Genomic DNA, 15,315 nt, shown 5'->3' with positions numbered 1-15,315 from the left:
AAACTTTGAAGCCCGTTTTACCCCACTTCCCTTTGTCGTAGAGGGCTCATATTTGGCATGAGTTCATCTCAGGTATAGACAAACAAACGCTGAAAGTTTCATCCAAATCAAAGCACCTCGATACGACCTGTTACACATTGGTGAAAAACTCGCTCTTAAAAAATCGCAAAAAGCAATACTCTACCAATTTCGAATCTTAGAAAAAAAAACAAAAACCAGATACGTAGATGTACATCGGATTTGATCATTCCGGTGGCGAGTTGGCCGTTCGGGTTGGGGCGCGGACTTAGTTAGCTTGATATAACTATCGCCGGTTTGATCATGAAACATTGATGTTTTTTGGGCTTACAGATATTTTTTCCTACCAGCTGCCAAATGTAAATTTACACATTAAAAAAAAAACATTCGCTCTACAGCATTGCCTTGGCGTTCTCGATTGCGAGATTCCTACTCGAAACTAGGTGTCCGAAGGCTTGATTGTTGAGGCAATTGCAAACCTCTATTTACACCTAAGCTTTCATCCACCCCGGGATTCGAACTGACGACCTTTGGATTGTTAGTCCAACTGCCTACCAGCGACTCCACCGAGGCAGAATCCAGGGAGACGACTCCTACACCTGGACTGAGCTAAAGACCTAACCCTCTAGGTTAGACCGGGGCCAACATTTACTTCCCGTCCGACGGAAGGCGTGATCAGACAAATCTCGTCTCAAAATTTGCCACCGGGACCTTCTGGGATCGAACCTAGGCCGACTGGGTGAGAGGCAACCACGCTTACCCCTACACCAAGGTCCCCATTTAAATTTACACATTATTAGAGGTAAAATTTAACCTTTTTTCTGACATAAAAGATGTACCCCTTTTAGATGTAATTTTACCAAGTTTTTTGATAAGTACAATTAAAAAAATAGATAATCATAGCCATAGCTCACCAAGACAAAGTTTCACGCAAATTGAAGAGAGTTCGGGACAATTTCTTCCGGATTCGCGTGAGATGGCAGACAATGACACTATACTAATTTGTCTAAACTAATGAATGAAATTTTTTTTCTATGTGAGCAATCCTTTACGAAATCGGTCTTTTTTTAGAATTATAATTTTTGTATTTTTTGATCCGACTGAAACTTTTTTGGTGCCTTCGGTATGCCCGAAGAAGCCATTTTGCATCATTAGTTTGTCCATATAATTTTTCATACAAATTTGGCAGCTGTCCATACAAAAACGATGTATGAAAATTCAAAAAAAAAATGATCGATTTGGTGTCTTCGGCAAAGTTGTAGGATGTAGGCTACACTCAAAAAAATAGTACAGGGTAAAAAAAAATTGGTTCTTTTTTATTTAAATTTTTGTCACTAAAACTTGATTTGCAATAAAAGACTATTTTTATTTTTTCTTTTAATATGTTTTAGAGGACATAAAATGCCAACTTTTCAGAAATTTTCAGGATGCGCTCCAAAATTTCTGGAATTAATTCAATTCAAACGATGAACACCGCCTACGGAATTTTTAAAGATTCTAATAAAATAATTTACATAAATATCATCAAAATTTTAAATAAGTTTATTGTTTCAGCAAAATGTCATCATCCTTAAAAATATCACAGTAGGCAGTGTTCAACTTTTAAATGGGAATTAAATCCAGAAATTTTGGAGAAAGTCACTTTTTATTTTACAAAATTGGGTATATCTCTGCTTATTAGGGTGGGTACGTTTTTCAAAAAGTTCTCGGATCAAGTTTTAGTATGGTTCCCCTTGTAGGGCATGCCCATAGGGACTTTCATGCCAAATATCAGCTCATTTGGTTGTAAACTGGCTGCGCGCATCAGGGTAAAAGTTTACATGGAAATTACTATGGGAAATTGGAACTTTTTGTTCAAACGCTCCTACAGGTCTGGGAAAATCACGCGCCAACTTCTGGTATGGTCAGGCCTATGGGGAATGGTCTGGAGAACACTTTTCCCGAAGAGAGCATATGGATTCGTTGTCCCTAGACCTGGCGCATCGGCAAACAATTCGATGTCTCCGGAATCAACGGTTTTCCCTCAAAAAGCATCACATTTTCCTTAGCATGCTATGAAAGCTTGATGAACACCGCGACGCCATACGTCAGGTAGCTACCAAAAAGTTGCTTTAGACCCCGATGCCAGATTATTTTATGACAGATCTGTATTTTCTTGAAAATAAATCTGTATTTTATCTGTATCATGTCGAGTTCGAAGCCATAAAAGATATTTTTATATTTTTAACAGTAGATTTAAGCTATTCAATCATACCAAAGTATAATTCAATCATTAAATTGTTGAAATTATTAAGTATAATCATTTTTAAAAAATCTGTATACACAGATTCTTGAGATTTTCGGGATCGAAAAATCTGTTAAATACAGATTTATCTGTATACCTGGCATGGCTGCCCCCGACGAAATATTTCGCCGGATCCCGCAAAATGTCGGGAAAGAGCCCTTGTTTCATGGTTCCAAATATCAGATTTGCCGAATTTTTTATCATAATGTTCTCAGAAAAATACACCGTGACATGTTTGACAACCTTTGAAAAAAATATTTTTAAAAAGCTGAGAAAATTCTCTATATATTGCTCTTTTCAACTTTGTTGATACGACCCTTAGTTGCTGAGATACTGCCATGCAAAGGTTTAAAAACAGGAAAATTTATGTATTCTAAGTCTCACTCAAACAACCCACCATTTCTAACGTCGATATCTCAGCAACCAATGGTCCGATTTACAATGTTTATATATGAAACATTCGGTAAATTGTCTGATCTTTTCGACTTAGAAAACATGGAAATTCTGAAAAGTTGGCATTTGATGTCCTCTAAAACATATCAATAAAAGAAAAAAAGAATAATAGTGTTTTTTTGCAAATCAAGTTTTAGAGACAAAAAGTTAAAAAAGTTTCAGTAGGATTAAAAAACACAAAAAAATCGAATGACCGAAATCTGAGAGAACTGCTCCTGTGTTTCCATTCTCTTTATAGGAAATATTAAAAAAAAATAGACAAAAACATATATTTTTTGCTGAGGCGTTTTTTTAACCTCCATTGTACACTCAAACCCCGATGGTTTGACACCAACTGTTGTCAAACGAACGGGGTCACGTTTTAGTTTGACACCCCTTTTACACGTAGTTCACACACACTACCAAACGTTTGTTTTGATAGTGTGCGTGAGCGCCGTGTAAAAAGTGACAGTTCGTCACTTTTTAGTTTGACTTTGACCAATCAACGGGGTACAAACTAAAAAAGCGTCAAACAAAAAAGTGACCAACCACCGGGGGTTGAGTGTACATAAAAGTAAATCCTTTTTTGCATTTCAGTTACCTACTTAAGTTTTTACCACGGCAAAAAGGGTTCTAGGAATATGTTGAAATGCAATGTCCAATTCCGAATCCAAAAATATTGAAAATATAAAAATAGAAATTAAAGCCAGAATTTCAAAATTGCATCAAACTAATTGTTGATAATTGCATTGTACACTCGTTTCATACATTCACTGGGCAATCGGCATACGAGAGGATAAAGAGCACGGTTCGGTAGTAAAATGGTACTGTTAACGGACGTATAAATCGCGAAATTACCTTGAGTTCACCTGCCAAAAAAGTTCACCTTTGCGCCGATACCGAGACTCGAACCCAAGACCTTCGACATAGTGAATCGTGCCTTTGCCGTATCGGTGACGTATAAGGTGACATTTGTCCATATAAGCAACTGAATGGAACGAACTGTTTCAGTTAACGAATAAATAAGATAATAAGATGTGTTGTTGTTGTAAGTGCGAGAGGTCTATACTCTCGCAAAATACTACTTTCTTCTCGTTTCTTTTCGAGAGGACTATCCGCTTGGTCTTTAACTTTTGTGTAGTTCATATGCAATCATTAATTTCCAAAAATGTATGATATAACGAAAAAAAAAAGTTAAGCAAAAGAAAATTTTCTGCAGCACTCAACTTGAACAACTTCTGGGCGTGCATCCCAATGAAGAAACACATCAGATAAGAGAAGTAAATTTTTCGTAAAAATGACAGGGAAAAAAATGGGCATTAGCGGGCTAAGAATTGTAATATTGAACTCCATGCATTGAAACCATCAGTTTACTGACAATTTAATACCTCGCTAATGCGTGTCCGAACAACTAAAACTGATTAGTGACCAAAGCATGAATCTTGAGACAACGCACATGAATCTGACGGGTCACGTAATTGCATTGTATCAGTTGAACTGCCAACACCGCCGGACGTGAACCAGTAAACTGGAAATAGAGGAGTGGATAGTTCTTTCGCCTGGAGCTAAACCTGTGCCACCACACCGGAAGAAGAAGTAGATGGTCATCATCCCACAACGTGCAAAGTGTGCTGATTTTAATTAAAAGGGAAGCATAATTAAAAATGTACCATCCGGAGTGAAAGGCGACTGGACCTGGTTGTGAGAAGGAACAAGGAATGAAGCAAAATTGCAGAGAATCTTAAATAAACGAAGCAGAAAATCAGTTAAGATTCATGATGCTGCAAAAAATATTTTTCGTGGGTGTCTCCGGTCGAGGTTAATATCAACCACTTCAAAATGTGCTTCTTACCAAACTATTTCAATTTTTGATTTTTTTTCTTTCCGCCTTTAATTGCTTCACAATTCACCTGTGTAACACACCCGATAAATAAATGTAATTATGCCTAAATGCTCGTGAAAGCACTTTTACCCAGAAAACTTTTTTTTCTACACCCCTTGATACTTTGCAAAAGACATTTTTTTTGCACAAACTTTTTCCTTTATGAAATTCCAACCAACATCACCATAAATTCTTGCAGCCTCCAGAGCACGCAGCCCGGCGTGAAACAGTGGAATTTAAGAAAACTGCACCATATCAGTTTTTCCTTTCTAAATATTCTACCAGATTTGATATATCAGGAGAAAACAGAAGAAATAAGCCACTATAATAGTTATGTGCATCGAAATTTTCATCATTCGCAGAACCGATTCTACGGCGGAACGTGGAGGGTGAAATTCCTAAGGTCAGCTCGTCCAGCGATGCAAAATGCAGTAAGACTGACGAGTGTCAGAATACAAGTGATGAGAAGCTGGGTGCAGCCATTGTCACCTTTGTTGCCATGTGGGGTGATGCTTCCGGTTATCTGAAGAGTAAGTTCCCCGCTGAGATGGATGCTAGTAAGAGGCAATATGCTTGGGAGAGTATTTAGTCGATGTTTTTATTTCTTGGGAAAATTAATCAGATCAGGTTAAATTGCGCATCCATCGATTATCTCGAATTGTTTTTAGTTGATTGCAAATCTATCCTATACAAATTTTGAAGTTTTTTGAAAAAAATATAATTTTTCGGGCCGACGATTAAGAACGGTGGGCGGGGGCACACAAACTGAGAAAAATATTTGTAACAGACGTATTCCTACAAATAAAACGCATTTAACGCATCTTAAAATTATAACTTATTGAACAAAAAATGTAATACTTAAAAGTATAGTCAACGAATCCTTTACTTGGCATGATCAACCGCAATAAAAAATAAGATGTTTTTGCCAATCAAATAATCACTCGAGTCGGCTTAGTGGCTGATCGGTTCTTTACATTAGAGCAGTTCTCTAGGATTTCGGTCATTCGATTTTTTTTGTATTTTTTAATCCGACTGAAACTTTTTTGGTGCCTTCGGTATGCCCAAAGAAGCCATTTTGCATCATTAGTTTGTCCATATAATTTTCCATACAAATTCGGCAGCTGTCCATACAAAAATGATGTATGAAAATTCAAAAATCTGTATCTTTTGAAGGAATTTTTGATCGATTTGGTGTCTTCGGCAAAGTTGTAGGTATGGATACGGACTACACTGGAAAAAATAATACACGGTAAAAAAATTTGGTGATTTTTTATTTAACTTTTATCACTAAAACTTGATTTACAAAAAACACTATTTTTAATTTTTTTATTTTTGATATGTTTTAGAAGGCATAAAATGCCAACTTTTCAGAAATTTCAGGTTGTGCAAAAATCACTGACCGAGTTATGAATTTTTAATCAATACTGATTTTTCAAAAATCGAAATTTTGGTCGTAAAATTTTCAACTTCATTTTTCGATGTAAAATCAAATTTGCAATCAAAAGTACTTTACTGAAATTTTGATAAAGTGCACCGTTTTCAAGTTATAGCCATATTTAAGTGACTTTTTGATAATAGTCGCAGTTTTCATTTTTAAATTAGTGCACATGTTTGCCCAGTTTTGAAAAAATATTTTGAAAAGCTGAGAAAATTCTCTATATTTTGCTTATTTGGACTTTGTTGATACGACCTTTAGTTGCTGAGATATTGCAATGCAAAGGTTTAAAAACAGGAAAATTGATGTTTTCTAAGTTTCACCCAAACAACCCACCATTTTCTATCGTCAATATCTCAGCAACTAATGGTCCGATTTTCAATGTTAATATATGAAACATTTGTGAAATTTTCCGATCTCTTCGAAAAAAATATTTTTGGAATTTTCAAATCAAGACTAACATTTCACAAAGGCCAAACATTCAATATTACGCCCTTTTAAAATGTTTGTCTTGATTTGAAAATTCCAAATATATTTTTTTCGAAAAGATCGGAAAATTTCACAATTGTTTCATATATTAACATTGAAAATCGGACCATTAGTTGCTGAGATATTGACGATAGAAAATGGTGGGTTGTTTGGGTGAAACTTAGAAAACATCAATTTTCCTGTTTTTAAACCTTTGCATTGCAATATCTCAGCAACTAAAGGTCGTATCAACATAGTCCGAATAAGCAAAATATAGAGAATTTTCTCAGCTTTTCAAAAATATTTTTTCAAAACTGGGCAAACATGTGCACTAATTTAAAAATGAAAACTGCGACTATTTTCAAAAAGTCACTTAAATATGGCTATAACTTGAAAACGGTGCACTTTATCAAAATTTTAGTAAAGTACTTTTGATTGCAAATTTGATTTTACATCGAAAAATGAAGTTGAAAATTTTTACGACCAAAATTTCGATTTTTGAAAAATCAGTATTGATTAAAAATTCATAACTCGGTCAGTGATTTTTGCACAACCTGAAATTTCTGAAAAGTTGGCATTTTATGTCTTCTAAAACATATCAAAAATAAAAAAATTAAAAATAGTGTTTTTTTGTAAATCAAGTTTTAGTGATAAAAGTTAAATAAAAAATCACCAAATTTTTTTACCGTGTATTATTTTTCAGTGTAGTCCGTATCCATACCTACAACTTTGCCGAAGACACCAAATCGATCAAAAATTCCTTCAAAAGATACAGATTTTTGAATTTTCATACATCATTTTTGTATGGACAGCTGCCGAATTTGTATGGAAAATTATATGGACAAACTAATGATGCAAAATGGCTTCTTTGGGCATACCGAAGGCACCAAAAAAGTTTCAGCCGGATTAAAAAATACAAAAATTAAAATTGAAGAAAAAAGACCGATTTCGTAGAGAATTGCTCATTACAAAAACAAGTTTTTTTGCCAATCTCAACAAATAGATATATTTTGTTCGTCATGACCGGGTCGACGAAAAACTATCCTTAAAATGAACCATCCATTAGCCATAGAGTCATTAGCTAATGCATGAGGGGCTATAGCTACTTGGTGTGGCTTCAAAAGAAAGTGCAGAGTTCTGCCAGTTCGACGTGGGCTAGCATCTTTACAGCCGCACCTGGTGATTGAATAAACGAAATGTGTAACATGGACTTTTTACCCTCCAATCATCATTGCAGAGCACCAGGAGAAGTTCTACATCTACCTGATTGTGGCCGTCGTAGCCGCAATCCTTCTCTGTCTGTCGATAGTCGTGGGGCGCGTGGCACTGCGGAAGCGCCGAACGCCGAAGGAGAACGATAAATTCCAGACATCAAACACAGGTGAAACGACGCTCCCGAATGGCTTCACAGACGATATCTCGGAAATAGATGCGGATATCGATTTGCAAACGCCGCTGCCAGTGCCAAGCGTTTCCCGGAGTGATGTAAGTAATAGCTTTCCGTGGGCAAACGTCAAAGGACACGGAGCCATAGGGCGAGCACCGAAGCCAAATGCATCCGGCCACACCAACCGTTTGCATTTGACGCCGGACTAGGCACTATAAATGTCTGTCGGAATTCCTGTTTTAAAAGTAATTCTCTCCCCAAACATTCCACCCACAGAGTTACGGACCGTACACGCCATCGCCAGGGCCGTACGGAAATCTGGGACCATCCAATATATCACATACCTCGACCACGATGCTGGTTCCGCCCTGTTCGATGGCCACGATGATGACGAGTGGGCCCCCGACGGGCTACCTGAGTGGGCCAATTAATATCATTCCGTCGCAGCTGGGCCAGAGCATAGGTAAGCTTTTTTCAGAGCTGGGTGAATACTCACGCTTTTGAACAGAACTGTACAGTAGGGTGCAACAAAATAGGTAAATTTGTCGGGCATTTTAGGGCAGGAAATCCTAGGTGTACTTAGCTTGATTGGTTGTGACAGGACGCATTTACTTTGAAGTTTAAATGGGATTTAAATCCGTGCTATTTTTGAGCTCCCTCAACTCCTCGAGCTCATAATTTGTATTTTAGGGAACAACTTAACCGAACCGTGCGAAGAATGTCTGTGTAATAGAATTGATAACACCTCCCCCTAGAACTTCAACTCTTTCTTCAAGCATTTCAGACAGCTTTTGCTGGTTCAAATCCCGGCTCGAACCAAAACAACAAGGTGATCTTTTCCCTTCTGAAATCGATTGCTTAGTAAAGGGAAGGTAGTGTATCGTCACAAACTGAACCTTATCACGACGACACCCTTAGGGAGGCGACCTATGGAATGTTAACATTAACCCTAACATGTTAACATTAAGTTGGGAATGAAACTGCAACTGAATCCGCTTTGTAAATGCCGGCCCCGATACTCTCCAAGGGTGTTCCCCTCAGACACTGGGAAAGATTTACTTATTTACTGTTATGCCGAATCAAGTACATATTCCGAAAACCGCGTTTTAGTATTCGCCAGCAGGCAATTCGCCTTAAGAGTGAGATATTAGCCGTTTGGTTTTTCACTGGGTGCAGAATAGTGGTCCGCAAAGCGGCCTCAATTTAGAACTGTCAAAGCGGAACCAATTCACTATTCGCAAAATGACACCAAGAAGTGGCAAGTATTGTAATCGATCTATAATTTATTTTGTCGGTGGCGTCGAGCTTTTGAGGTCATGAAATCTTAAGAAAAGGATTGAAATCGAGATTGGCATAACTTGTCGCTAGCATTTCAATAAACGCTATTTCTCACGCAAAACCAATGTTTATGACCCTTTTTGAAATGTAAGCAACGAATTATTAATGAATATGAATGGCACATACCAAATTATTTTGAATAATCTTAATCTAACATTATCACTGCGCTTCAAAGATACATAATTTCGGAACTTCGATTCGGTTGTTCTTCCACAAAATTCACCCACTTCTGACGCAATATTTTGTCACGTGGAAAACGAAAAGGCCTCTTTTGGCCACCTATAATTTAGTCTACCAACAATAAAAGTGAGAAGCACTTATTTTTTTAACGAAAATTTTAACATCAACAGATCCAAAATGTTTCAAAACAAGTCACTTTAGCAGCAAAAAATATGTCACGCTTGAGCTTGAACATAGCCTTCTACTTTGTTTATGTTTACAGCTGTAATGCAGTTGTATTAGTGGGGAGCAGTGGGGAGCATTCGAAAATCACGTTACGCATTCTGTCTTTTCAGCACCCAGGTTGAGGTAAGCATCACAACGCTTTTTCAACCAAGCTTGCTGAAAGTCTGCCAAAAGCACTTGAAGAGAATGTTTTTGTTACACCCTACTGTATAACTGTATTGCCTCAAATCATATCCATTTGGACTGCATTTCCTCGGACAAAACAGCACACAAAAGGTCAATCCTTTGCATAACAAATATAAATTGTTGTTCAGTATCCTTCAAAAGTAGAGTTAAACAAAACGAGGAAAATTCGGGCAGCGGTTACGCATACATAATTGTAAAGTGCGTTCTTTTTTTAAGTTATCGCAAAATTTAGGATTTTCATTTTTGCCCTTGTGTACCAGTACAGTTCTGGCCTGCAATTAACGCAAAAAAGTCAAACTTATACTATGTACCATTCTAATCTCCATAAATGATAGTTCCCATTACATTTTCTGGAGATACATGTTTATTTAAGTTCAATTTAATAAAAAAAAGTACTTATCTTTGACAGATTGGCAGTAAAAGGTATCATACGGATTCATGCTTGGACATGTTTGTTGTAGAAAAAAATTATGACTCAAAATACAGCAAATATCAACAAAACATTGATTTCTATGTGTTATTTGTAGAAGCTTTTTAAACATGATTCTATTCAATTAACGATTTCTGGGCTTTATACCTAGAACCATCAATAAGAGCACCTACATCCTTAAGGATGTTATCCTACTTTCATCCAAATTGCCAATTGTCCCCAGGGTTGCCACATTTGATTCTGAATTTTTGGGGTGCAAAAGTCTTTATATCTGTATCAGGGGGACAAAAATCTGTATTGGAATCTGTATCGACATCTTCAAGACAGTTTTCAACAAACAATATTTTAAATCGCTTTAAAAAAATCAAAAAAAATATTTTAGCTATAATTTTGGAAAATCCGTACATCTTTATGTTTTCCTCAAAATCTGTATTTCTGTATATACAGAATCTGTGTGACCTCATCACCTCAAAAATTTGTAAAATACAGATAAATTTGTATTTGTGGCAACCCTGATTGTCCCTATATTAACAAAATATTTCGACGTCAACATTTCAAAAGGCATCATGTACATTTTGACACTTTCAGGGTTATTGCATATTCTGAAAGTACTCCTAATATACTACCTCTCTACCAAAAATGAGCTAAAGTTACTTCAGTAAAGCCTGTTTAATAATGAATTTAAATAAAGTAACATAAACAAAATCTCTGGCATCAGCAGTTCCTGTTTTTATATCCCTGTCAACCTGTCAAATAAAAGACTACATGAACCTTGCGACGCAAAAAAAGTATCATGACAAAGACGCCATGTGCCTACATTTGCCGACGAAAAGAAAATCATAACAAAACTTCTCCTCCGCTAGTAAAAAGCGCCATGTACATTCGAAGAAGAAAAACGAATCATAACAAAGGGTGATATGGACATTGGTGATTTCAAATGAAGTTATGTTTGTTTTTCTTAATTATAATGAAGCAAATTATGTTTTATTGAATATGGCTGGTCAAATAGCAATAGAAGCAACGTTTTTCATCGTTTGTGATCATTAGAACATCTCCTTTTGCCTTTATATTGATATGGGAATTGAAAAATGATTTCTCAAAACGCATGGTTTGTACATGATGCTTTTTAAAATGTTGGCGTCGATTTAGCTAAACTTTTGATGAAATCTTGCTTGTTCACATTCTTTGAAACATTTTTTTACCTGATTGCGCAGGATTCAGGCTCAGTCCACCTAGGTTATCATGCCCAGTTATTACTTTGTTATTTACATTCTAATGTTCATGTTTCTAGCAAAACAATGCAAAAGGGTCGTTGTGGGTTTGTAAACAAACAGTGTATCCCTTTCATACCAGATGTTAACATCTTCTAGCGTTAGCAGTTCCAAACTCACAACGGCCCTTTTGCACCGTTTTGCTAGTTTTATCAAAATTTAACAAAATGGACAAAATGATCTTCTAAGTGTACTAAGCCCGAATCTCAAATATGATCCGATTGGTTCCACTAAGACACGCGTTTTGGCATTGCGTTTAAAAAAAACATTGCGAGCTTAGAGTTTGTATTCCAGAGCACAGTTTTGTTGAAGAGAACGATGTAATTCATGTACTATTAAGAATGCCACAGAATTTAAAACACCAATTTAACGTCAACTTTTTCCAACAATCCTATTCCCAGGTGGCATCCGGACGCCGATCGCCGCAATGAGCACTCTGCCGCGACCGCACCAGCAGCAGCCACCGGCGTTCCTGGGTGGGGCCGGTTCCCTAATGGGTCAATCGCAAACACTGAGACGCCTATCCAGTGAGTTCGAAGGAAACACACCCCGCAGCCTGAGCAGGGGTGCCGCCAACACCCAGTTCTACTACGGATGACATCCGGCTGCCGGCCAGTCGCCCGGTGCCCACCAGCAACAGCAGCAGCATCAGTTCAAGCCAATTCAATCCACCCAGCTGCAGCCGCAGTCCATCCTGAAGAACAAAGAACCGACCATCAGTGAAGCCGAAGATACCATAGTGATGTGTCCACCAAATCGAACATACTGTTTCTAGAACTGCAACATTATCCTGTTGCGCAAGCAGATCGCCCTGCTGAAATACCAAAGTGATAAAGATCTAGTGTATTTGTAGGTTGATCCGGGAGTGAAACGCACAAGAAGATATTTTGGTGACTGCAGCAGTGACAGAGGAAAATGGCTGAGAATGTTGAGGCAACTCTCGTGAGGAAAAATCGTTGGAAGATGGATGGTGCAACTGACGCAATTTTTGTGAACAAATCAAATTTACATAGTGAAACTTTACTTGTTGTGCAATTCGAACCAAGTTGACAGGAAAAAAAAGATGTTTTAAAAAACGAGTGCAATAAATACTCTTAAAAAGGAAATAAATGATCTACAAGTGAAGCTGCGTTTTCCATTGACAGCGTACATTATCAATAAAGACAGAAATGAGCGAAGATAATTTAATGTGGTTTTCTACTGTTATAGTTTAAAGTTGGTAATCAGGGTATCACAACAGTTGACGGAACAAAATAATAAAAAAAAACTCTGTTTGTAAGACCAATCTTAAGAGAAAGCGCAACCCATATTGATCGGAGTAAAATTTGTACTTATGGATTTGAATGAATCACGAACCTCTAGCCGTAAGAATTGAGCAATTTGAAGTGTACATTTGGAAGAAGCGGTAATTTTTTTGTAGGAAAAAATTAAGGAAATCGAAATCGACAGATATTAGCTAAAACAAGGTTAGCAGGAATAGTTACGAGATAATTAAATAGTGAACCAAAGTTGTGCGATATTGTATTATAGGTAAAATTGTACAGATAAAATTATTTATTTATTTTTCGTTTTAGTGAGTAAGGAAACAATTTATATCACCTATGATATAAATGGTATGAATATTTTAATAAAAGTGGTTTATTAGAACTGAGATGTGTTTAAAATTTATTTGTATTTTTTTTAAGTGATGACTATGCAATATTTAAAAAAACACTCGTACTCTTATAGTTCAAATGTTATTGGTATACGGTATAAGCCTTTGGATATTCGAGTCGAGCCTGTCTGTTATGAAGTGTGTTTCTAGTGATTGAAAAGGCCCCCAAATTTTGTCATTTTAATCAAAATAAACTCAAACAAAATCAAATGGTATCGAAATTTTCAACGCTGTAATTTCAAAAACAATAATAATTTTAAAAAATCAAGAAATCTCCACCAATTTGGCTAGGGTCATATGTTGACTAGGGTGCCCAAAAAAAAGGACCAACTGCTCCAAAACGGAAAACAATTTTTGGGTTATTTTAAGCATCTGTGCAAATTTTGAGCGAAATTGATTGAGATCAACCCATTGATACTTTTTCAAATCGCTAATTATTTTTCAGGATCAAGTTTTACAGCTTTAGTATGTTCTACAAAGTTGTAGAGCATTAAATTTTTAATAAGAATCTCACTTTTGGGAATTTTTGGATGGAAGTAGCGCACCGTGCAGACTAAACTGTAATAAAATTGGGTTTTCCATACATTTTTTCGGTTTTTCCCATACAAACTTCGCCTTCGAGTATCAATGAGTAAATGTTGGCTGATTTTGCTCATATTTGGCCCAGAGTCCTAAAATAGCTCAAGGAACAATATTCAGCTTGTGGAGCGAGGTTTTGAGGACAAGTACCATATTCTGGACACCCTAATGTTGACCCAAAAGAAGCCTATGATTATACCCAAATGAATACTATGATTGAAAATTAAAAACTCGACAATGTTTTTGTTATCGATTTTCATACAAAGCCAAAACTAAAAACCCCTAGGCTGATAGGTTTCCCTGCATGGTGTTGGCTCACATTTCGGCCATCTTTTGCAATACGGATTAGGCTATCCTCACATTCATACAGTGCTTTTAGCCAAAATAGCATCAAACCCCTTGAGCAATTCTTTACTAAATCGGTTTTAATTTTTTGTACCTATTTTTTTGTATTTGACTCAAACTTTGTGGGGGCCTTCCCTATCACCAAAGAAGCCATTTTGTGTCATTGGTTCACCCATACAAATCTCCATACAATTTTGGTAGCTGTTCAAACAAAAATGATATGTAAATATAAGGAATAATTTGATTGATTTGCTGTCTTGGGAAAAGTTGTAAGTATTGATTTCAAAAATGCCCAATATTGAATGTTTCGCGTTTTAAATGTTAGTCTTGATTTAAGAAAATCAAAATATAGTTTTGAGAAGATCGAAAAATTTCACGAATGTTTCACATTTAAACATTGAAAATCGGACCATTAGTTGCTAAGATGTCAATTAGTAAAAGGAGGGTTGTTTGGGTGAGACTTAAAAAAATATTTTTAATGTTTCTTTTTCTTTTATCCGCTGTATCTCAGCAACCAACTATCAATATTTCTTAGACAAAATTGTAGAAATTTTTCTGAACTTTCCGAAAAAAACTTGAATTTTTCGGACAAAATTTTACTTTGAATGGCTTTATTTTGAAAACGGTGCACATAATTTGCAAATTCGATTCAAAAAATGTTAAGTACAAGATTTCATTTTTTTACAAAAATCACTATTTTTAGGAAAATCATAACTCGTCGGCAAAATATTGATTCTGAATGGCTTAAAAGATGTAAAAGATGCGGCGTTTTGTCCGCTAAAACATATAAACAAATTTCAAAAGTAAAAAAAAAATCTGGATTTTGGAAAAAATATTTTTTGTAAAAAAGTTAATTATTTAAAAAATCACATTTTTTCCACATACCTATTCCTTCTGAAAAGTCCTTCATAACTACAATTTTGCCGAAGACACCAAATCAATGAAAAAAAAAAACATTGAAAAGTTACAGATTTTCAAATATTTAGGTATCATTTTTATATGAACAGCTGCCAAAATTGTATAGAGATTTGTATGGGTGAACCAATGGCACAAAATGGCTTTTTGGTGATAGGAAAGGCCCCCACTAAGTTTGAGCCAAAGCAAAAAATATAAGCAAAATCCATCTCCGGGTTTGCACCCTTGCCATTTTTTAAACAAAAACTCCTAAAACACTCTTTGAAAATATGATTTTCAGTGAAAA

At 36.1% G+C, this 15,315-nt stretch overlaps 1 protein-coding gene across 1 annotated transcript in view; it reads left to right on the top strand.

The window, feature by feature from the left end:
* Positions 1 to 13,200, top strand: part of LOC6043584 (protein eva-1) — a 346,252-nt gene extending 333,052 nt beyond the window's left edge. The window contains exons 9-11 of the mRNA XM_038262923.1: positions 7,757 to 8,004; positions 8,183 to 8,369; positions 11,938 to 13,200. Coding sequence (XP_038118851.1) covers positions 7,757 to 8,004; positions 8,183 to 8,369; positions 11,938 to 12,134 — 632 coding nt within the window. The 3' untranslated portion in view covers positions 12,135 to 13,200. The remainder of the gene's footprint in view (positions 1 to 7,756; positions 8,005 to 8,182; positions 8,370 to 11,937) is intronic.
* The last annotated feature ends 2,115 nt before the right edge of the window (positions 13,201 to 15,315 follow it).

This window comes from Culex quinquefasciatus, chromosome 3 (assembly GCF_015732765.1).
Source record: "Culex quinquefasciatus strain JHB chromosome 3, VPISU_Cqui_1.0_pri_paternal, whole genome shotgun sequence".
In the NCBI taxonomy this organism is placed as follows: Eukaryota; Metazoa; Arthropoda; class Insecta; order Diptera; family Culicidae; genus Culex; species Culex quinquefasciatus.
The sequence above is the reverse complement of the archived record's forward strand: the minus strand, read 5'-3'. Positions and strand labels throughout refer to the sequence as shown.